The 24330-nt window shown below is 51.2% G+C and overlaps 1 protein-coding gene across 4 annotated transcripts in view; it reads right to left on the bottom strand.

Moving 5' to 3' along the window:
* LOC133116730 (interleukin-1 receptor accessory protein-like 1) overlaps positions 1–24330 on the bottom strand; it is a 343914-nt gene that overhangs the window by 5948 nt on the left and 313636 nt on the right. For 3 of the 4 annotated variants that reach the window (XM_061226630.1, XM_061226629.1, XM_061226632.1), the window contains 3 exons: positions 20153–20285; positions 12025–12170; positions 4233–4379 (listed from right to left, as the gene is read on the bottom strand). In XM_061226630.1, coding sequence (XP_061082614.1) covers positions 4233–4379; positions 12025–12170; positions 20153–20285 — 426 coding nt within the window. The remainder of the gene's footprint in view (positions 1–4232; positions 4380–12024; positions 12171–20152; positions 20286–24330) is intronic. The other variant, XM_061226631.1, reaches the window with a different exon arrangement.

Genomic DNA, 24330 nt, shown 5'->3' on the forward strand with positions numbered 1-24330 from the left:
TATATGTCTGAAGGCCATTAGTCCCACCGGGGAAATTAACTCTGCACTGCAATTCACTGCAGATATGGCTAAAATGAATAGACAATGTCAGAGGCAGTAATCAGCATGATGTCCCCTTGATTGCTCCTTGCGTGGGAGCCCACAATGGCACCTGTAAAGGTTTTCCTCCAAACTCACACCAAGAAAAGGCCTCAGTCTTCCTCCTGATCTCCTGCTGTCTCACCATTATGGCTCAAATGGCCCATTTAAGATGGAGGTGAGCAGTTTGGGCGCAGTGAACCAGGTCTGTGCTGCTCTCCCGTGTGGCGTTGGGTCAGGAGTCTCTCCGCCTGCTTCCCTGCAGCCTCACTAACAGGGCCGGGGCAGACCGCAGGGGGAGGTCACATCTTTTGACGCTCCACTCTTTCACCTGGTTTGGGGGGAGACAGCTGAGGCCTCCGTGTTCCAAGAAAGGGAACTGATATTGGGACAGAGGGCTATCACAACCTGGGGAAGGAAGCAAGGACCAGGGCAGAATTCCCTTCTTTGAATATGGGACACAGCTCGGGTGGAGGGGAAGCTTACATTTAACATAAGGTTATGGCGAGAACAGGCCATTCAGCCCAGCAATGCTCAACCTTTTCCGACCCCTAAGTGTACCTACTGCCTAGTTTTCCTAAAAACTAAATTGTATCTAGCAGCGTACCAAGCCTGGTCTTGAAAACCCCCAGTGTTTCTGCCTCCACAACATGTACTGGCAAGCTATTCCACACATTGACAACTCGCTGTGTGAAAAAATACTTCCTAATATCTGGACACAATTTCTCCTTTGCCAATTTCCATTTGTGCCCTTTTGCTAAATTCAGGCACATGGTAAAAATGTAGCAGATTTGGTCATTCATAAGAGCGCCACCCAGAGGTTTGCTTTCCCAGCATGTAAGAGTAAGCCACTACTCACGAGTAAAACCTTGAAATAGAACAAGGGGGTCCTGTACAGGACCTCTGACCCGTTCTGGTTGGAAATCCCAGCTAATATGGAACGAGTGGACAGCTTACCCCATGAATGTTTAAACAAAACCATTTTGTTGCAATGCCATTTTGGCCCTGAGACAGTAAGACTAAAGGAAAATGTGGGAGGTTGAAGTTGAGACTGGACCTGTAGATGGAGCAGGGCGAAGCTTTGCCGTATGAAAAGGAATATCACATCCAGGGTTAGAACGGTTAGTTCACAAACCGCCAGAGAGATACCGCAAAGGTACTGCAAGTCCAGAGTTTTCCCATACCTCATTACCTCGAGTTCCACACAGCTGCAGTTGAGCACAATTCAACCATGACTTCCCTCATTAGCATGGCTCTGAAGTTACCCGCTAACACTCTTCCGGAACAGAAAGACCCACAATGCATTGACGTTATCTGGGGTTCTTTCGGTTCACCAACAAAACTTCAGGCATCTGTCGGTCTGCGGAAACTGCAGCTCGTCGGGTCAAACCAAGTAGACGGAACGGACCTCAGGAAATCTCAACACCATCCTTTTCTTCTTCATCTCTTTAGCCCGAGATTGTCTGATTATTTAACAGCAGATGTGGGCAGGCTGAAACTTTCTGTGTGAGATGAATCAGAGGATCGGAATGTGGGCAAGGAGAGGTGTGGGCGAGATAGAGAGCGAGTGAGGGGTTGAATCGATTCCAGCATCCCAGCCATTTCTGGGTCCCAGGGGTTCTGCATGAGTTTGGAATTCACGGTCCACCCTGGTACCCTGTAGAATCAATATTCAGACTTTCCATATTTTTATTTACAGAGCAGAGAGTCAGCAATGTGTTCAGTATGCTTACGGCAGGCAAAGTGAAAGGCTGTGCATGGCGGTAACGGTTGTTAAATTCACTTTCTTAATAAAACTTTGTTTGTATTGATTCCGAAAGTGTGTGAAAAGCATAGGACTCTCATATTCTGGATGTTCCTTTCATCAAAACATGCTTCATTCGTAGTGTATTAATAAGTCAGGTTTCAGGTGTATTAGATCAGTATGAATCACATTTAATGGAATAAAACACCTCCAAATATCATTTGTAATCCTTTGTGAAATATCTCTGCGATTTTACAAAACTGCCAATGGAAGAACAAAAGCAAATCAAACCTGGAACCGTACCCTAACATTGTATAAGCTGATTATAAAGTACAGATTGTACTCATTAAAAAAAACACAAAACAAAAATTGTCAAGCGACAACAAAAAGTAATTAGATGGGTGAATTGTGGATTTTGGGAAACTGAGAAAAAGAGGAATTTAGTTCTTAATCTGACTCCAGCAGCTCTTGTACTTGTTCGCCAACATGAGAGGAGACCTGACTGGGTGTCGGAGAGGTGGGGGGGGGGGGGGGTGGTTGTTTTAATTGGACTAATTTTAGACCGAAATGGATTTCAAAGAGAAAAAAGATATTAATATTTAATGCGATTGTGATGATGAGCCGACTGGGTCCTCTCAGCCAATGAGAGAGCAGCTGTTTTACGGGGACGGTGTTGCCGTGGGATCATCTCCAAATCTAAATGAGGGTGGTGGTGGTGGGGTGGGGGGCGGGTTACACTCTGTGGCTTATTGAAACCAGGAAAGAATGGAACCCCCACACGCGCACACACGCACACACGCACACACGCACACACACACACACACCTGGATCGCTCACCGCACCTGTCTGCTCTAACAGTGCCCCCCGCCTCGGCCTCTTAAAGCACCAGTAATCACTTTCGTGGAAATGTGCGATTTATCAGCCGTCACGACGTCCCTCGCCCCCGCACCACATCCTCCCGCAAACTCCAGGGCCTGAATCGCAGCAGGAAACCCTTCACCACCAATGACATCTTCCCAGTCACACTCTCCCGACGCTCCCAAAGCAATCTCTTTCTCCGAATACATTTCCGGGCCTCTTTCCGAAGCTATTTATTGGCAGGAAAAGAGCAGAGACAGATGCTCGCTTTGGGTCGATTGATTTTCCCGGGACTCTGAGAAACAGGCCGGCCTGTTTTCTTTTAGCATTCACAATTCAAATCTGGAGAAAACAAGTTTAAAGATGCAGCCTGCTTAATATGCCACGCTCAACCGAACAAGCACACCGACAAAACAAACACCGCCTGTCTTTTTAACCCACCTGGAGTTCAAACCACATTTTCTTCATTGTACAGGGAGGAAAGCACCTGGACAGATTACAGCTCATTGCTAACCACAGGTTTCATTAAAATGTTCAGGAGACATTTCTCCCCACAAAATAAAGGACATACCCACTTTTCCCAAAATCACATTGTGTACATGCACTGTAATAGAGTGCACAATCACAGTGTGTACATGCACTGTAATAGAGCACACAATCACAGTGTGTACATGCACTGTAAGAGCGCACAATCACAGTGTGTACATGCACTGTAAGAGCGCACAATCACAGTGTGTACATGCACTGTAATAGAGCGCACAATCACAGTGTGTACATGCACTGTAATAGAGTGCACAATCACAGTGTGTACATGCACTGTAATAGAGCGCACAATCACAGTGTGTACATGCACTGTAATAGAGTGCACAATCACAGTGTGTACATGCACTGTAAGAGCGCACAATCACAGTGTGTACATGCACTGTAATAGAGTGCACAATCACAGTGTGTACATGCACTGTAATAGAGTGCACAATCACAGTGTGTACATGCACTGTAATAGAGCACACAATCACAGTGTGTACATGCACTGTAAGAGCGCACAATCACAGTGTGTACATGCACTGTAAGAGCGCACAATCACAGTGTGTACATGCACTGTAATAGAGCGCACAATCACAGTGTGTACATGCACTGTAATAGAGTGCACAATCACAGTGTGTACATGCACTGTAATAGAGCGCACAATCACAGTGTGTACATGCACTGTAATAGAGTGCACAATCACAGTGTGTACATGCACTGTAAGAGCGCACAATCACAGTGTGTACATGCACTGTAATAGAGTGCACAATCACAGTGTGTACATGCACTGTAATAGAGTGCACAATCACAGTGTGTACATGCACTGTAATAGAGCGCACAATCACAGTGTGTACATGCGCTGTAATAGAGCGCAGCATACACATTAGCATACAGTGTGGAGAGAGCTATGAGCTACGCTCTGCAGCAGTCAGATTAGACTTCCGGTAGATCTGCTGCATAGGATGTCATGCAGAAGTCGGCCAGGGGGGGTTCTGGGAAATGTAGTGCCCAGCTGAGAGGGTCTCACCTCCATCCACGTCATCGCTGCCAAAGTGGTTCCGGTAGAAGAGCATGAGCTCGATCCGGTAGCACTTGTACAGAGTGACCAGGCACACCAGCAGCAACAGGATCACACCCAGACCTCCGGCCAGCTCAACCGTGTACATCAGCTCTGCTGGAGAGAGGGAGGAGGAGAAGGAGAGAGAGGGGGGAGAGGGGGAGGGTTGGAGAGGGAGAGAAAGGGGGAAGGGGGGAGATGGAGAAGGAGAGGTAGAGAAAGGGAGAGAGAGATGGAGTGGGTAGGGAGGTAAGGAGAGAGGGGGAGGGAGAGAAAGATAGAAGTGGAGAGATGGAGAGAGAGAGGGGAAAGATGGAGAAGGAGAGGTGGAGAAAGGGAGAGAGAGAGGGAGGGGGTAGGGAGGTAAGGAAAGAGGGGGAGGGAGAGAAAGATAGAAGTGGAGAGATGGAGAGAGAGAGGGGAAAGATGGAGAAGGAGAGGTGGAGAAAGGGAGAGAGAGAGGGAGGAGACAGAGTGAGAGGGAAACAAAGAGAGAGGGGGATGAGAGGGAGAGAGAGGAATATGGAAAGGTGGAGAGAGAGGGGGAGGGGGACAGATGGAAATGGAGAGGTGGACAGAGAGAGGGGGAAAGACAGAGAAGGAAAGAGCAGGGAGGCAGAGAGAAGGGGAGGAGAGGGAGAGAGAAATATGGAGAGGTAGAGAGAGAGGGGGAGGGAAAGAGGGAAGCAATGAAGGAGGGAGGGAGGGTAAACGGAGATATTTTATTTGCAGTACGTTTCACTCATTTAATAACAGAGGTAAAGGTAAAATCACAGAGAGGGCAAATTTAAAAAGATGCTGTTTCACTTCAGAGCCGTGTTGGTTTAGTGAACACACACACGCATCATTAACCAGAGCTGGCTTCTGCTTAAAACAGGAGAAGAGCAGTCAAAGCAGTATAAGGGACAACACCCCGTCCCCAACACTGCCCACACCTCCGCACACCCACAGTCTGAGCACAGTTCAGCTCAGAGCGACAGAGAGGCAGGGGAGAGACGGGGCCTGACGGTGATGGATAATCTAGCGCTGCCCACAGAACTGAGTCAGACACGCACTTCAGCCATCTCAGGGGTGAACCGGCAGCTCTGCTTCACAATGTCACGCCAACTTCGGCTATTAATAAGCTAATCGGCCCAGCTGTTTCATTTGTTGAGTCATAAGTCAGAAGTCATGAGAGCACCAGCGTATGTGTGAACAGCCTTTAGAAAGTAGAGCCAGGGTAGCTGCTTGGAAGAAGAAGTAGTCCACACACTGCTAAAAATGTCTCTTAACATGTTCAGTGTTTTCATTTGTAATGAAACTTAAAATCTTGTTTTAATCTCATTAAGTACAAAATATTAGCTTGTTTTATGTTACTGTTGGCTTGACAAGTGACATTTTATTTTACCCCACTGGCACACTCTGAAATGAGTCAGGCTGCCTCACCTCATTGGCCATATATTTGTCATATTTGGCACAAAAGCAATCGAAATACGATTTTAAGTCTAGATGTCGTAAAATACGAGTTGAGATTGACTCATTTTTTGGTTTTTGCAGTACGCACAATATACAGCACACTCTCAGAATTAAAGTGACAATGGATGTACAGCTTTGTTCTTCAAGGATAAAATTTCCCAAATGTACCTTGAAAGTACAGTAATTTTGTCTCCGAGTACGCTTTCCAAGCAATAAATGTACAAATGAATTATTTATTGCTGGCTAGGGGTACACTTTTCTTGTACTGGCTACCACCCCAGCAAAAATGTATACCTTTTAGGAATGTTTTGCACCTTTATTTCAGAGAGTGTCCATACACATCAGGCTTCTGACCGAGAAAGCCCTCGCCTGTCTACACCAGTATAACCCACCCAGTCCTGTTCAGGGTCCTCCAGTCTACTGAGATTAAGCCCAACATCTCCATTCTCCTCAGCCTGGCGCCTCCCCCGGCTAGGAGATTAAGACAAATTATCTCCTGATGTCGGAGAGCGCCCCTCACTTACGTGCCAATATATGTGACAGAGCCACCGGCCGACTTGCGATTCATCATTATTCCGCCCGTCCGCAGCCGGCTGTGGGGGCTAGCAGTGCGTTTAGCGGATGTGGGGGCTAGCCGTGCGTTTAGCGGCTGTGGGGGCTAGCCGTGCGTTTAGCGGCTGTGGGGGCTAGCAGTGCGTTTAGCGGCTGTGGGGGCTAGCCGTGCGTTTAGCGGCTGTGGGGGCTAGCAGTGCGTTTAGCGGCTGTGGGGGCTAGCCGTGCGTTTAGCGGCAGTGGGGGCTAGCCGTGCGTTTAGCGGCTGTGGGGGCTAGCCGTGCGTTTAGCGGCTGTGGGGGCTAGCCGTGCGTTTAGCGGCTGTGGGGGCTAGCCGTGCGTTTAGCGGCTGTGGGGGTTAGCCGTGCGTTTAGCGGATGTGGGGGCTAGCCGTGCGTTTAGCGGCTGTGGGGGCTAGCCGTGCATTTAGCGGATGTGGGGGCTAGCCGTGCGTTTAGCGGCTGTGGGGGCTAGCCGTGCGTTTAGCGGATGTGGGGGCTAGCCGTGCGTTTAGCGGATGTGGGGGCTAGCCGTGCGTTCAGCGGATGTGGGGGCTAGCCGTGCGTTTAGCGGATGTGGGGGCTAGCCGTGCGTTTAGCGGCTGTGGGGGCTAGCCGTGCATTTAGCGGATGTGGGGGCTAGCCGTGCGTTTAGCGGCTGTGGGGGCTAGCCGTGCGTTTAACGGATGTGGGGGCTAGCCGTGCGTTTAGCGGCTGTGGGGGCTAGCCGTGCGTTTAGCGGCGGCGGGTGCCGTTGTAATTTGCCAGCAGTGACAGAATAATTTGCGGTGCATCGCAGCTCCTGACTGGCTGAACCGCGCAGCTCAAAAAACGAGGAGGAGAATGTCGGGGGGTCGGATGTGGTGACAGGTTCGATGGGCTGGCTGGACGCTGGAAGTCTTATTCCATTTATGAAATGAACATCTGGAAACAGGCATGAGTGTTTCCCAGCTGCAGTTTGAAATCTCAGAATTGGCACTAAGACAGGACGCAATTTGCGATAGGTACCTACCTACCTATCTGTAGAAATAAATGTTTTAACAAAACAAATAAGGTAAGTTGCATAACAAAAGAATGCCTGCTAATAATTAATACAATTGAAAACAAAGTCCCAGAAAGAGCATCTCATTCATCAAAAACAAAAAAATCCTTTACTATGTGAATGATTTGTAATGTACAAAAACATTTTTTAAAGAAGTTTTTGATGACAACCCAGTTGAGGGAAGCCCTTGCTCATGTCAAGGACTAAAAATAATGAATTTAACATCTCCATTCTACGCACAGTACATCACAAAGAACACACAGGGCCATTAAGAGCAAGCCTGAGAGCTTCACTTCTCCCCTGGGCTGCTGTGACCGGCCTGTAATTTCTGACATGCCCGTTTCCATCCCGCCACCACCACAATTTACAGTCTCGGAGGAAATGATCATCACCTTGTGCAACAAATTCAATCGGGGAAAAAATAATGAGAAATAATACAGATAAATCACGAGAACTTTGGCTCTCCTGGTTGAGACCACAGAGCCATGGTATCATTAATAACATGCTTGAAAGGCTGATAGCGGTGGAAGATAGGACACGATTACGGCACAACCTAAGGCTCGTAGTCCCAGGTGTTTAAATGGCAGGAACAGACTAAGGCTCGTAGTCCCAGGTGTTTAAATGGCAGGAACAGACTAAGGCTCGTAGTCCCAGGTGTTTAAATGGCAGGAACAGACTAAGGCTCGTAGTCCCAGGTGTTTAAATGGCAGGAACAGACTAAGGCTCGTAGTCCCAGGTGTTTAAATGGCAGGAACAGACTAAGGCTCGTAGTCCCAGGTGTTTACATGGCAGGAACAGACTAAGGCTCGTAGTCCCAGGTGTTTAAATGGCAGGAACAGACTAAGGCTCGTAGTCCCAGGTGTTTAAATGGCAGGAACAGACTAAGGCTCGTAGTCCCAGGTGTTTAAATGGCAGGAACAGACTAAGGCTCGTAGTCCCAGGTGTTTAAATGGCAGGAACAGACTAAGGCTCGTAGTCCCAGGTGTTTAAATGGCAGGAACAGACTAAGGCTCGTAGTCCCAGGTGTTTAAATGGCAGGAACAGACTAAGGCTCGTAGTCCCAGGTGTTTAAATGGCAGGAACAGACTAAGGCTCGTAGTCCCAGGTGTTTACATGGTGGTAACAGCCTAAGGCTCGTAGTCCCAGGTGTTTAAATGGCAGGAACAGACTAAGGCTCGTAGTCCCAGGTGTTTAAATGGCAGGAACAGCCTAAGGCTGGTAGTCCCAGGTGTTTACATGGTGGTAACAGCCTAAGGCTCGTAGTCCCAGGTGTTTACATGGTGGTAACAGACTAAGGCTGGTAGTCCCAGGTGTTTACATGGTGGTAACAGCCTAAGGCTGGTAGTCCCAGGTGTTTACATGGTGGTAACAGACTAAGGCTCGTAGTCCCAGGTGTTTTTCATGGTGGTAACAGCCTAAGGCTGGTAGTCCCAGGTGTTTTTCATGGTGGTAACAGCCTAATGCTCACAGTCCCAGGTATTTACATGGTGGTTTCACAGGCAGTGAGTGGAAGTCGGGGGTTAACTGAGCCCTGTTTCCCTGCCAGCCAAAGCCAATCGATTAAGTCAGAAAAACGCTAACGAGTGAAAACAAAGAACAGCCTTATCAGTTCCTCCAGTCACTGTACGGCAGACAGTGTTAGCACAAACACAACCATTTCTGTCCACTTATATTGCCCTATTAATGTATAGAAAAATTGATTGAATGATTGTTGGGGTTGAATTGTTAATGAACGGGTGTTTCTATAAACAAGCTCAGTAAAAACGGGCTTGATTGGGTGTCCGAAGGGTTCATAAATAGGAAGGTCAGACAGCAGTCCTGGGGGCTGTGTGCCGGCTCTTGGCACGTCTCACAGAGTAAGCGCTTAATTGAAGTCGCTGATAGGCTGTAAAGTCCACACAGCGAGTTTCCAGGGCTGAAATAGGCCGCTGAACGAAAGCAAGGTACGGTGGTGCTCCAGGATGGGGGCTTGGCAGCCCCGAGTGAGACTTCATCACGTTGGGCACGTTCTGACCCCCTGGCAGAGCAGGTCAAATTCCATGTTCCGTGCTGGCCACAGGAAGTGAGCCTTCTTCCTGCCTCTGCCTTCTGCCCAGTGCCAGGTGTGTGGGAAGCCTTAATGTCACCTGATTGTAGCGCATGTCTGATGGCTGCTGGTCAGACGGTTCTGATCTGCCCTTGTGGTTCTGTGGGCCCATGTGGTGATGGTGTGGTGTGGTGCTACCCTGGCTACCTGTGGTTTTGGTGATGGTGTGGTGCTACCCTGGCTACCTGTGGTTTTGGTGATGGTGTGCAGGTATCCTGGCTAACTGTGGTTTTGGTGATGGTGTGCAGGTATCCTGGCTAACTGTGGTTTTGGTGATGGTGTACAGGTATCCTGGCTAACTGTGGTTTTGGTGATGGTGTGCAGGTCTCCTGGCTAACTGTGGTTTTGGTGATGGTATGCAGGTATCCTGGCTAACTGTGGGTTTGGTGGTGGTGTGCAGGTATCCTGGCTACCTGTGGTTTTGGTGATGGTATCCTGGCTAACTGTGGTTTTGGTGATGGTGTGCAGGTATCCTGGCTAACTGTGGTTTTGGTGATGGTGTGCAGGTATCCTGGCTAACTGTGGTTTTGGTGATGGTGTGCAGGTATCCTGGCTAACTGTGGTTTTGGTGATGGTGTGCAGGTATCCTGGCTAACTGTGGTTTTGGTGATGGGGTGCTGATACCCCAGCCTCTTGGGGTGAGTGGAAATATGCGAATGGAAAATCTTTGTGAAGGTGACTGGATCCCAAGGCCTGCTGGCCGTAAATACATCACCACAAAGGTGTCCTGAGAGCTGCCGTGGGGTGTGTCGTATTTAGTCCAGCAGCAGATGTGGGTGGCAGGCTCCCTGGTTATAGGGGCAATTAGATGTGGGTGGCAGGCTCCCTGGTTATTGGGGTAATTAGATGTGGGTGGCAGTGGGCTCCTGGTTATTGGGGTAATTAGATGCGGGTGGCAGGCTCCCTGGTTATTGGGGTAATTAGATGTGGGTGGCAGTGGGCTCCTGGTTATTGGGGTAATTAGATGTGGGTGGCAGGCTCCCTGGTTATTGGGGTAATTAGATGCGGGTGGCAGGCTCCCTGGTTATTGGGGTAATTAGATGTGGGTGGCAGTGGGCTCCTGGATTTTGGGGTAATTAGATGTGGGTGGCGGAGGGGGACAGAGGTGTAGCTGAGGAAAAAAACTGAAATGTATTTATTCTGGACTGTTTCAAAACCACTGAAACAATGGCTACTTAAAAAAAAAAAAAAAAAAAAAAAAAAAAAACAGTGGAAGACATGTCTCTTTGTGCCGACTATTCACGTGAGGTGCGGTTGAGAGGACCCTAATTACCCCAATGACCACCGAGCTCCACAGCCAGTTCCCTCAGAGCACTGTTCCGGAAGGTTCTTCTCTTCAGTGGACAAGACGACTGCAGAGAACCCAGAGAACCCAGAGTGCCCTGCCACCTCCCCCCCTCCCCATGGGTTTCTGCAGCCGAGCGCACCTCAGCCCCCCCCCCCCCCCCCCCACATCAGCCCCCCCTCCCCCCGCACGCTACCGCACCATACCCGTGTTCCTGCGTGCACCCGTGCGTGCCAAACACGGGCATGTGCACATGCATGTACACACATCTGTGCGTTCGCCCTGAGGGGCCGCAGCGTCTCTCACTCCGCTGAGCAAGTGGCACGGACACACACACATTTTACCGCCATATGAACCTGCATATAATATGCAATACATGAACATTTCCTATATTACATGTGACAGAGACGCATTCTAACAGAGTCCTCTGAGACTTGGCCTGAGGTAGTGCTTCCCAGCCTCAACACCCATCTCCCAGCTCCACCCTCGCTTCGGGAGTCTAAGTGGCAGGTTATGATGCTTGTTTTAGCCTAACCGGGGCAGTCCTTGGAGAAAGGGGCAGGAGAAATGGCCATGTTTTAGCCTAACTGGGACATGGGGCAGTTGTTGGAGAAAGGGGCAGGTTATGATGCTTGTTTTAGCCTAACCAGGGCAGTCGTTGGAGGGGCAAGTTATGGTGCTTGTTTTAGCCTAACCGGGGCAGTTGTTGGAGGGGCAGGTTATGATGCTTTTTTTTTATCCTCGGCGGTTGTTGGAGGGGCATGTCATGGTGCTTGTTATAGCCTAACTGGGCAGTTGTTGGAGAAAGGGGCAGGAGAAATGGGCATGTTTTAGCCTAACTGGGACATGGGGCAGTTGTTGGAGAAAGGGGCAGGTTATGATGCTTGTTTTAGCCTAACCGGGGCAGTTGTTGGAAGGGCAGGATATAATGCTTGTTTTAGCCTAACTGGGGCAGTTGTTGGAGAAAGGGGCAGGTTATGATGCTTGTTTTAGCCTAACTGGGAGATGGGGCAGTTGTTGGAGAAAGGGGCAGGTTATGATGCTTGTTTTAGCCTAACTGGGAGATGGGGCAGTTGTTGGAGAAAGGGGCAGGTTATGATGCTCGTTTTAGCCTAACCGGGACAGTTTCTGGGAAGACCATGGGAGCGGAATTTTACCAGAAATGGGGGTCAGTTCCATTTGAGTTCATTCAGTGCAGAAAATGAATCAAAACTCGAATAATTCACCGACTGACTAAACTGAGTGAAGTACAACCGAACTGACACCCAACACGGAAACAAACATGGACAAAATGGATGACTTTCTCGAGCGGGAGCATTTGTAGGCGCGGGCCGTGGTCTTACCCCTCTTCGTGAGCTGGATGCTGGCCTGCCTGCGGCCGTTCCCGTTCTCCACATAGCACGAGTAATTACCCAGGTCCCCCTCCTCCACCGCATCCATCGTCAGGGAGATTGACACTTCCTGTTCTCCCAGGTGCTCCCGGATGACCCTGCCAGGGGAAAGCAAACGCTCACTGACGCTTTCCTTCACCGATAATTACTGTAATTACTGCAGATCACAAGTGACATGATCACCCAGGAGGCACCAAACAGGACCCAAATAAAGGAGCTTATTTGTCATTTAATCCGGGGCTCGACAGGACCTGCAGTGATAAGGGGACGTGGCGTGTCCACAGGAAGGCCACGGCCGGGGGCGGAGCTGGAACTCAACCCGGCCCTTTAAGCAGAAATGACCCTGGCTGGCGACGGCTCCTTAATGACTTTGGTTACGGGGGGGATATGTGAGGATATCTGACAAATATCAACAGCGGCACTGTACACCCTCACAGGGAGAAGAAAAGCAAACGAGAGAGTGCGAGGAGAGAGAAGAAAATGTATCTTTTTATAGCAGCTGCCATGGAAACAATATTGGCTAAATTAATCTCTCCTGCTGTGGAGGAGTTGAGGCCGACGGAATGATAATGTTCTCTCACCTTCACATTCGGCGGCTCCGCTCAGCGCTGACCGCTTCAGCGTAAAACAGCCCGGTAATGAGGGACAAATGGGGCGCAAGCGCTGAGTTGTTATTGTTATCGCTCACATCCGAGCGGTCCAATCACACAGTTCATCAGTGCAGAGGAATTTCTGTAAGTCTCCCAAATGAACTACATCTGCTGCTCAACACTCCTCCCGCATTACAGTCTCTGAAAACAGAGAGCAGGTTCCAGGAGGAGATGACAGATCAATGCAGTGTGTGTGTGTGTGTGTCTGTGTGTGTGTGTGTGTGTGTATCTGTTGTGAGTGTGTGTGTCTGAGAGAGAGAGAGAGAGAGAGAGAGAGAGAGAGAAATGATCTCATATGGTCTCAGTCCAAAACTTGCCTGAATTAGTTGAGTAAGAAGGAGTGAATCAGTTCTAGAATCACGAACACGTTTCAGAATCCCACGTGAGGCTCTCGGTGGAAAATAGGACAGTGGATGCGAGCTGGGTTTTCCAGAATGTTCTGTTCTATTGAAGGCACATCCCAGAATCTATCGGTTTGACTTTGCCTGCAAGGTGATAGAAAAGACAACTGGGCTGGGCTTGTGTGAGACACCACAGTTCAGGGGTACACTGAGGTGCCCTCGTCGTTGTTAAAGTGTGGTAAACCTCAGTCGAAGACTCTAAAGACTGCTGTGATATGTTTGATAGATGTGGCATAGGTTTTTATGCCTACATATTCAGGATACTGTATGTAGTTAGACAAAGTTTGCTTGTACACACTGTATACATGTAGTAGCACAAAAGGAGCAGAGACCACCATGAAGCCATTAAAGGTACAATAGGACATTTAGGATTTCTAACCATCAAGATAGGAATTGCAGTAACAAACACACTCAAACCTTAACACTGTTTATCCCTCCCCCTCCTCTGTGAATGTGCTGACAGCACGATTGGCTGTGGCAATTAGAACCAATTTTCAACCAATGAGCTTGAATTATTGTACAGTTATACAATGTTTTGGTACAGAGTGCAGGCCCGTCAACTGCATATTTCGAAACCCGAATTTAAGGACTATACACACAGGCAGAGGGTGACTCAGCATGTCAGTGAGCCTTTTTCAACAATAGGAAGGGATTTACAGTGGTCTTGTGACAATGTTTTAACACAAACATTGTACCTACTGTCCCTTTAAGCGACCACCATGTGGTGCCAGGACAGCTTCTTGCTCGCCTGTTTGGCGTCACACCTCGAGCGAACAACGTCCTGACAACGTCCTGACAACGTCCTGACAACGTTCCCGGCGGACTTCGCCTCAGAACGTCGCTCAATCCGGAACATCAGCGAGTTCGGCTTCGTTACCGGATCTCCCGCCCGACGCGACCCGCAACGCAGCGGCCGTGCTCCCAGTCAGCGAGGCGGTCCCAGTCAGCGAGGCGGTCCCAGTGAGCGAGGCGGTCCCAGTGAGCGAGGCGGTCCCAGTCAGCGAGGCGCTCCCAGTCAGCGAGGCGCTCCCAGTGAGCGAGGCGGTCCCAGTGAGCGAGGCGGTCCCAGTCAGCGAGGCTGTCCCAGTCACTGAGGCGCTCCCAGTCAGCGAGGCGCTCCCAGTCAGCGAGGCGGTCCCAGTCAGCGAGGCGGTCCCAGTCAGTGAACTACTTATTTCTCCACCGCATTTACATAAATACATCTGCATACGCACGGAGGCGGAGGCCGAAGAGGTGGAGGCTGTCGGGTAGACGATGGGTAGGAAGCGCACTGAAGGCAGGCACTTTCACACAGGTGCAGGTTTGTGTATTAAGTGAGCAGTTTGCCTCCCAGCATGCTTTGGGCCTCTTGCGGAAGTGCCGACTGAGCCAGCGAGGCGGTCCCAGTGAGCGAGGCGGTCCCAGTCAGTGAGGCGGTCCCAGTCAGCGAGGCGGTCCCAGTCAGCGAGGCGGTCCCAGTCAGCGAGGCGCTCCCAGTCAGCGAGGCGCTCCCAGTCAGCGAGGCGGTCCCAGTGAGCGAGGCGGTCCCAGTCAGCGAGGCGGTCCCAGTCAGCGAGGCGGTCCCAGTCAGCGAGGCGGTCCCAGTCACTGAGGCTGTCCCAGTCACTGAGGCGCTCCCAGTCAGCGAGGCGCTCCCAGTCAGCGAGGCGCTCCCAGTCAGCGAGGCGGTCCCAGTCAGCGAGGCGGTCCCAGTCACTGAGGCGGTCCCAGTCAGCGAGGCGGTCCCAGTCAGTGAGGCGGTCCCAGTCAGTGAGGCGCTCCCAGTCAGCGAGGCTGTCCCAGTCAGCGAGGCGGTCCCAGTGAGTGAGGCGCTCCCAGTCAGTGAGGCGGTCCCAGTCAGCGAGGCGGTCCCAGTCAGTGAGGCGCTCCCAGTCAGTGAGGCGGTCCCAGTCAGCGAGGCGGTCCCAGTCAGTGAGGCGCTCCCAGTCAGTGAGGCGCTCCCAGTCAGCGAGGCTGTCCCAGTCAGTGAGGCGCTCCCAGTCAGTGAGGTGGTCCCAGTCAGTGAGGTGGTCCCAGTCAGCGAGGCGGTCCCAGTCAGCGAGGCGGTCCCAGTCAGTGAGGCGGTCCCAGTCAGCGAGGCGGTCCCAGTCAGCGAGGCGGTCCCAGTCAGCGAGGCGGTCCCAGTCAGCGAGGCGGTCCCAGTCAGCGAGGCGGTCCCAGTCAGCGAGGCTGTCCCAGTCACTGAGGCGCTCCCAGTCAGCGAGGCGCTCCCAGTCAGCGAGGCGCTCCCAGTCAGCGAGGCGGTCCCAGTCAGCGAGGCGGTCCCAGTCACTGAGGCGGTCCCAGTCAGCGAGGCGGTCCCAGTCAGTGAGGCGGTCCCAGTCAGTGAGGCGCTCCCAGTCAGCGAGGCTGTCCCAGTCAGCGAGGCGGTCCCAGTGAGTGAGGCGCTCCCAGTCAGTGAGGCGGTCCCAGTCAGCGAGGCGGTCCCAGTCAGTGAGGCGCTCCCAGTCAGTGAGGCGGTCCCAGTCAGTGAGGCGGTCCCAGTCAGCGAGGCGGTCCCAGTCAGCGAGGCGGTCCCAGTCAGCGAGGCGGTCCCAGTGAGCGAGGCGGTCCCAGTCAGTGAGGCGGTCCCAGTCAGCGAGGCGGTCCCAGTCAGCGAGGCGGTCCCAGTCAGCGAGGCGGTCCCAGTGAGCGAGGCGCTCCCAGTGAGCGAGGCGGTCCCAGTGAGCGAGGCGGTCCCAGTCAGCTGTGATTACCGGCAGCCGGCTCAGTCGGCACTTCCGCAAGAGGCCCAAAGCATGCTGGGAGGCAAACTGCTCACTTAATACACAAACCTGCACCTGTGTGAAAGTGCCTGCCTTCAGTGCGCTTCCTACCCATCGTCTACCCGACAGCCTCCACCTCTTCGGCCTCCGCCTCCGTGCGTATGCAGATGTATTTATGTAAATGCGGTGGAGAAATAAGTAGTTCCTCTTGGCGCCAGGCAGTAACAATACCGCCGGTCTGTCCATAGAAACCAGGATTTATGGGCCTGGGTCTCCACAGCGCGGCATCCCGTCAATCAATACAACTTAGCCGCTTTAATAGAGCTTTGTTCCGCCATACTTTGGGTGGAATTCGCCCCGGCCTGCTTCCCTGCTTCAGCTGTAATTAACCTCATAGAGACGAGCTCTGCAGCCATTCTGCTCTCTGGAGCTTATATATGAAGCCATCACGGAGGGATACAGATCGGACCTGATCCTGGGTGGTGATTGGCAGGATTATGCCATGATGCCAGACAACCAGACACCTGCAAACACACACACTCACACGCACTCACACATACACACACACTCACACACACACACACACACACACACACACACACACACACACACACACACACACACACACACACACACACACACACATGGACACCCACACAAGGCCACCCACACAAACCCCATCTCTCTCTCCTACACACATACACCACAAATACACACACCCAGCACACACATATACACACACAAGACACAAGAACACCCACACAATCCCCATCTCTTTCTTCTACACACATACACCACACGCACACACGCACACACGCACACACACACTCACACACTCACACACTCACACACTCACACACTCACACACTCACACACTCACACACACACACACACACACACATACACACACACACACACACACACACACACCGCACACCGCGCACACACACACACACACACACACATGCATACACACACGCACACACACATGTCAGAGGTTGTACAAAGAGGCATTAGGTACATTACTGCAGTGCATTCTGTGATGTATAATTCCTCTGAGGAGCTGCTCTGATTTACCGCTGAAAGGGCAATAACAGGCTTGTCCTGCCCATTACATACATGGTGAGTCAGGAGCATAATAACACAATGCGCTAAAATAATCACTGCTCTGCCACTTGTCACACTGCTCGCTCGCTGCAAGGATGTAATGACTTCTAGTTCTGCCTTGCTGCCGTTATTCTGTTCTATAAAAATACAGCTAACTCTGGCCAAAGTGACTGCACTTTCTTAATTTGAGAGGCAGAAAACTGAAAAGCCTCCACAGTGTATTTACAGTAAGCCTCTATAGTGAGCCTCTACAGTGTATTTACAGTAAGCCTCCACAGTGTATTTACAGTAAGCATATATAATGTATCTACAGTAAGCCTCTATAGTGAGCCTCTATAGCGTATCTACAGTAAGCCTCTACAGTGTATTTACAGTAAGCATATATAATGTATCTACAGTAAGCCTCTATAGTGTATCTACAGTAAGCCTCTATAGTGAGCCTCTACAGTGTATTTACAGTAAGCATATATAATGTATCTACAGTAAGCCTCTATAGTGTATCTACAGTAAGCCTCTATAGTGAGCCTCTATAGCGTATCTACAGTAAGCCTCTACAGTGTATTTACAGTAAGCATATATAATGTATCTACAGTAAGCCTCTATAGTGTATCTACAGTAAGCCTCTATAGTGTATCTACAGTAAGCCTCCACAGTGTATTTACAATAAGCCTCTATAGTGAGCCTCTACAGTGTATTTACAGTAAGCATGTATAATGTATCTACAGTAAGCCTCTATAGTGAGCCTCTATAGTGTATCTACAGTAAGCCTCTACAGTGAGCCTCTATATTGTGTTTCTACAGTAAACCTGGACAGTGAGCCTCTACACTCGACGGTAATATAAACGTACACTGGTGTTTAACGGCATCAAGCTGAGGTTCTGCATTGGCATGGCCAGGAAACCTAAGATTTGTATGTCCTGCTTTTGTTCGCATTGCATTTTCACTCTTTCCCTCCCTCCCTCCCTCCCTCCCTCCCTCTCCGTTTCCGTTACGAGCCACCAGATGCTTCCAGGATCAGACTTTCACATTAAAGCACATCATGGCAAAGCAAAGCAGGGTTTGTCTGCAGCAGGACCTTCAGAACGCGCTGTGTGCGATCACAACCACACCATAAAGAATGTATGACAGAATGCATTATTAATCATCCGTATGAAACAGGTATTCATTATTAAAGAAAGATCCCTCGCAGCGACAGAGGAGGGGAGATTCCCAGAACAGCACGCAGCACTGTGGAATACTGGCGGAAAAGCGATATTTTCTACCACTGGTAAAATTCTGCAAAATAATCAGGGAACCTTAAATTAAATATTCCAGAAACTCTTTCATCTTCCAGTGTTACCCAGGCAGGCTAAACATTCTTAAGTATACATAGGAACGTACGTGAAAATCCAAGGAGATCAGCCGTTTCTGAAATACTCAAACCACCCTGTCTGCCACCAACAATCATTCCACAGTCAAAGTCACTTAGATCACATTTCTTCCATTCTGATGGTTGATGTGAACATTAACTGAAGCTCCTGACCGTATCTACATGCTTGTATGCATTGCGCTGCTGCCACACAATTGGCCGATTAGATAATCGCATGAATAAGTAGGTGTAACAAAGAAAAAAAAAGAAAAATAATAAATGTTCATAATAAAGTGCTTGGTGCTTATGTATATACACACACAAATATGAACACAAGAAAAAACCAAAATGGCAACAGAAAACATTTTTTCATCTGCGGAAGAACCTGTGGGCGGAGTCTCTTATGAAGCTGCCCAATGAGACTCGCCCGTCACACGACACACGACGCCCTCGCCCCGCCCCTCGCCCCGCCCCTCGCCCCGCCCCTCATCCCGCCCCTCGCCCCGCCCCTCGCCCCGCCCCTCACCCTGTGATGGACAGAGCTGTGATAAACACTGACAGGGCCATGGCCCGGGAGCCAGGGCTTCTCTCTCTGACGGACGGTTATCATTGGTGGACGTGCAGAGGATGGGAGGGGCTGGACCTGTTCGACCCGGCAGCTGGTGACCGTGGACTGATAGCGTCGGGACAGCCGACAGGAGAGGTGAGAGATACGGGCCGAAACAAGAGGCCATTTCCACTCATTATCTGCTGCAGTGAGGAGAGGAGCCGGCGCGGTGACAAGCCAGGACCCGAACACCCTCAGGGCTCCTGCCTCAGCCACTCTCCGCCAGCCGAAAAACTCTCCGTGCGCGAAAATAAAAACTTCCTGTTTCTGCCGCGGAGTTTAACTTGAACTGGTTTGCTCCTGTACCTCTCTGCAGACGGAGCTCCTCCACGGTGAGCCGGGTTCTGCTGTCTGACTGGGCTGGGTTTAACGGCAGCACGCAGTGGTTCTGCACAGACCTGATCTCTTCCGCAGTGTATATGTAGGGCAGCCTATAGCCTCGTGGCTAAGGTGCTCAACTGGGACCTGCAAGGTTGATGGTTCAAGCCCCAGTGTAACCACAATAAGACCACAATAAGGTCTTATCCCCACATTGCTAGAGGGGGGAGTGGCCCCTGCTTAGTCTAATCAAGTTAAAGTCCAAGTAAGTAAGGTGTGTAGCCGTGGCTGTGCTGGTGTGTGGCTGTGGCTGTGCTGGTGTGTAGCTGTGCTGGTGTGTAGCTGTGGCTGTGCTGGTGTGTAGCTGTGGCTGTGCTGGTGTGTGGCTGTGGCTGTGGCTGTGCTGGTGTGTGGCTGTGGCTGTGCTGGTGTGTGGCTGTGTGGGGCCTGGTGCCTTGGGGGGAACACTAGGTGTGCCTTTCCTTCAGCAGTGCCCTTTCCCTCCACTGCCAGAAGAGACCTACAGCAGTGGCTGACCAGGATTTGAGGATAAGATACTTTACTGAACCCCGTGGGGTACTGTGTCCTCTGCATTTGACCCATTCTAGTTACTTAGGAGCAGCGGGCAGCCACTGTGAAGTGCCCGGGGAGGCAACTCCAGTTCTGAGGCCAGTTGTCTTGGTCAAGGACAATGGTAGGAGTACACCTAACCTGACATGCGTGCTTATCGGTGTGGGAGGAAACCAGAATACCCAGAGGATCCATGTGAACACAGGAAGAACATGTGCTTCCAGACTTTTAGCATTTTCCTACAGCTTAGTGCCATTCTTTAGAAGTAAAATGCATTATTACCATTAGAGCTGGTATGCCGCGCAGTAGGAGATGGTGGGACTGAACTGGAGGGGTTGTGTGAGAGCCGTGTGCAAAACCGGAGTCAGCCTTACTTTATTTCGCTCTCCTGAACCCGGCCCTCGTCCAGGTCTTCGATGAACTTCTCCCCCTTCATCCAGTAGACCAGGGGGCTGACATCTCCGCTGTAGCCGAAAAACGCACGGCACGTGAGGTTCACCGGACCACCTGCGGGGACAAAAACGCCATGCCGGCATCCATCTTAGACACATTTTAAACACAGCAGTGTCCAGAGGGATGTACTACAAAAGGTAAGTCAGGGAACAGAGGCTATAGCAAGTTATGCATCGTCACGAACAACAGTCGCTTGTCCTCAGCCAGGCCTCTCCTGGAATTTGTCACTTGCACCCCAACACAAGTGGGCGGAGATTTCCCACAAATCAGCAATCTGCACCACAGGCAGAAGTGCATTTTCCTGTTGCAGTTCCAATTCTAGAACCAATTCCGGGAGAGAATTGGCAACTGGGCTGACATTAGCACATTAGCTCTGGAGGTAAGAGCAGTTATCTGGCAGTCGGAGGGTTGCCGGTTCGATTCCACCCTGGGTGTGTCGAAAGCTCTGTGAGCAAGTCACCTAACCCTAAAATGCTCCTGATGAGCTGGTTGGTGCCTTGCATGGCAGCCAATCACCGTTGGTGTGTGAGTGTATGTCTGAATGAGAAACATCAACTTTGGATAAAGACGCTATATAAATGCCAATTGTTTACCATTTACCAGAAAAGTGTGAGAGAATCCCCCTCAGGTCCAGAAATTTGACTGCCGCCATCACGCAATTGGTCTCCTTGACATATGGGAGGGATCTCTGTAAACCTCCAACACGACGCTGGTGCAGAAGCAACCTCAGGAGATACAAGAGACCCAGGGCATGTTGTAGGGCCAGCAGGACTACAATTCCCAACTGTATGTAGAAGAAATGCCTCTAGGAAGTCGAGCTCTGAAGCCGCGCAGTGATAGTGCACACTCAGGGTTTGAGCAGCGATAGTGCACACTCAGGAGCAGCGATAGAGCACACTCAGGGTTTGAGCAGCGATAGTGAACACTCAGGGTTTGAGCAGCGATAGTGCACACTCAGGGTTTGAGCAGTGATAGTGCACACTCAGGAGCAGCGATAGTGCACACTCAGGAGCAGCGATAGTGCACACTCAGGGTTTGAGCAGCGATAGTGCACACTCAGGGTTTGAGCAGCGATAGTGCACACTCAGGAGCAGTGATAGTGCACACTCAGGGTTTGAGCAGCGATAGTGCACACTCAGGGTTTGAGCAGCGATAGTGCACACTCAGGGTTTGAGCAGCGATAGTGCACACTCAGGGTTTGAGCAGCGATAGTGCACACTCAGGGTTTGAGCAGCGATAGTGCACACTCAGGGTTTGAGCAGCGATAGTGCACACTCAGGGTTTGAGCAGCGATAGTGCACACTCAGGAGCAGCGATAGTGCACACTCAGGAGCAGCGATAGTGCACACTCAGGAGCAGCGATAGTGCACACTCAGGAGCAGCAATAGTGCACACTCAGGGTTTGAGCAGCGATAGTGCACACTCAGGAGCAGCGATAGTGCACACTCAGGAGCAGCGATAGTGCACACTCAGGAGCAGCGATAGTGCACACTCAGGGTTTGAGCAGCGATAGTGCACACTCAGGAGCAGTGATAGTGCACACTCAGGGTTTGAGCAGCGATAGTGCACACTCAGGAGCAGCGATAGTGCACACTCAGGAGCAGCAATAGTGCACACTCAGGGTTTGAGCAGCGATAGTGCACACTCAGGAGCAGTGATAGTGCACACTCAGGGTTTGAGCAGCGATAGTGCACACTCAGGAGCAGCGATAGTGCACACTCAGGAGCAGCAATAGTGCACACTCAGGGTTTGAGCAGCGATAGTGCACACTCAGGAGCAGCGATAGTGCACACTCAGGAGCAGCGATAGTGCACACTCAGGAGCAGCGATAGTGCACACTCAGGAGCAGCGATAGTGCACACTCAGGAGCAGCGATAGTGCACACTCAGGAGCAGCGATAGTGCACACTCAGGGTTTGAGCAGCGATAGTGCACACTCAGGAGCAGCGATAGTGCACACTCAGGAGCAGCGATAGTGCACACTCAGGGTTTGAGCAGTGATAGTGCACACTCCGGAGCAGCGATAGTGCACACTCAGGGTTTGAGCAGCGATAGTGCACACTCAGGGTTTGAGCAGCGATAGTGCACACTCAGGAGCAGTGATAGTGCACACTCATGGTTTGAGCAGCGATAGTGCACACTCAGGGTTTGAGCAGCGATAGTGCACACTCAGGGTTTGAGCAGCGATAGTGCACACTCAGGGTTTGAGCAGCGATAGTGCACACTCAGGGTTTGAGCAGCGATAGTGCACACTCAGGGTTTGAGCAGCGATAGTGCACACTCAGGGTTTGAGCAGCGATAGTGCACACTCAGGGTTTGAGCAGCGATAGTGCACACTCAGGGTTTGAGTAGCTGACTCTGCAGCAGGAGGCTGTCACGTCGCTGTCCTGACAGCCTGCTTCGGGGAGCCTGTTCCCCGGCTGGGAGTCAGGGAATAGACGCCCCTTCAGAAACAGGACGGGGAGATGACCACAGGTTGACACACATCAGCCATATTCCTTCTGACATAAACCTTGCAGTATGTCATTTTTGTAATGCTTCCATTTTTAAGAATGCAAGACGGGTTGCATTTTTCCCCTCAAATTCTCAGCTATAGACTTATTTGCCGATGCTGCATCTTTAGGACAGCTGATGTTGAAAAAAAATGCTGCAGCAACGATGTTCCCATTTTTGGGTTTCATTATTACTTTTCAACGTATAAAATGAAGTGTAGCAGCAGAATGAGCCTCATTAAAAAAGGAGGCTTGAATAATACAAGTAACCTTTTTCCGGAAATTGGATATGAACATTTCTGAATGAGTTCTGAATGACCCCCTCCTGATAGGTTGCTATCTTTGAGGTTCCACTGTGGAGTGCTCGCCTTACACACCCTGTGCCAGCCCACCAGCTGCAGTACCTCCGTGCAGCTCTGCAGTACCTCTGTGCAGTTCTGCAGTACCTCCGTGCAGCTCTGCAGTAGCTCTGTGCAGTTCTGCAGTACCTCCGTGCAGCTCTGCAGTAGCCCTGTGTAAATACAGACTCCTGCTTTCAGTACCCTGGACAGCCCCACCGCACAGCCAGCCGTACAGGCATGGAGCCGCAGCTCCTGATCAGACACACCCTGCTGTGACTGATCCAATACTCACGCTCAAATGATCCTGTGTATCAATATTCAGTTTCCCTCGGAGGTTTGGGTCCTCGTTTAACACTGAGAGTCTGGATCCTCATTTAACACAGAGTCTAGATCCTCATTTAACACAGAGTCTGGATCCTCATTTAACACTGAGAGTCTAGATCCTCATTTAACACAGAGACGGGGTCCTCATTTAATGCTCCTCTGCTAACTGTGCTAACTACCTCCTCAGCCAACTGCAGGACAGGAGCACGCCTCCTCCAACAGGAGGTGCTCCCGCGCACGAGTGAAAGCATCATCTGGGGATCAATCCCTTTACATGGCAACGGCGGCCATTTTACCCCTGGAGTCTGATGGAGCTGACAACGTGAGCTACGGGTCGAGGGCCGGGCCGCCAGCACCAGTGACATCACGGCTGAGGGGTGCAGCTGGGCGCAGGGGTGGGGGGGGGGTGAGGGGCGGGGGGTCGGGCAGGAGGGCGGCGCGGAGCTCATGTGTGATTAATGGGCCCGTCAGGGTAACGAGCGCCCGTCACCGGCCCGTCGTCCGACAGCTGCGTTCATCCACCGCCACCCCCCGGAGCGCCGGCGCACTTAATATGTCTGCGCAGCCGGGCCCAGGAGCCTGCTGGGAGACAGACTTCCCACAATGCCCTGGGGCCCCTGAGCCGGGCTGGATGTGAACTCTGCGCCCTATTTGTCATGTTGTAGTGGAAACAAGCAGGCGTGACACCAGAGCACATCCCGAGCAGATGCTGCGGAGACGGAATTCACCGGAATCTGACACCCGGACACATGGCAGTCATGTGACCAGGAAGGCATTAATCATCAGATGACAGCACCCAGGACCGATGCAACAACATGGCACTCCTTCAACACGTGAGAGAGGGGGGGGGGGAGGGAGAGAGAGAGAGAGAGAGAGAGAGAGAGAGAGAGAGAGAGCGAGAGAGCGAGCGAGAGAGCGAGAGAGCAAGAGAGCGAGAGAGAGA

This window comes from Conger conger, chromosome 17 (assembly GCF_963514075.1).
Source record: "Conger conger chromosome 17, fConCon1.1, whole genome shotgun sequence".
NCBI classification, from domain to species: domain Eukaryota; kingdom Metazoa; phylum Chordata; class Actinopteri; order Anguilliformes; family Congridae; genus Conger; species Conger conger.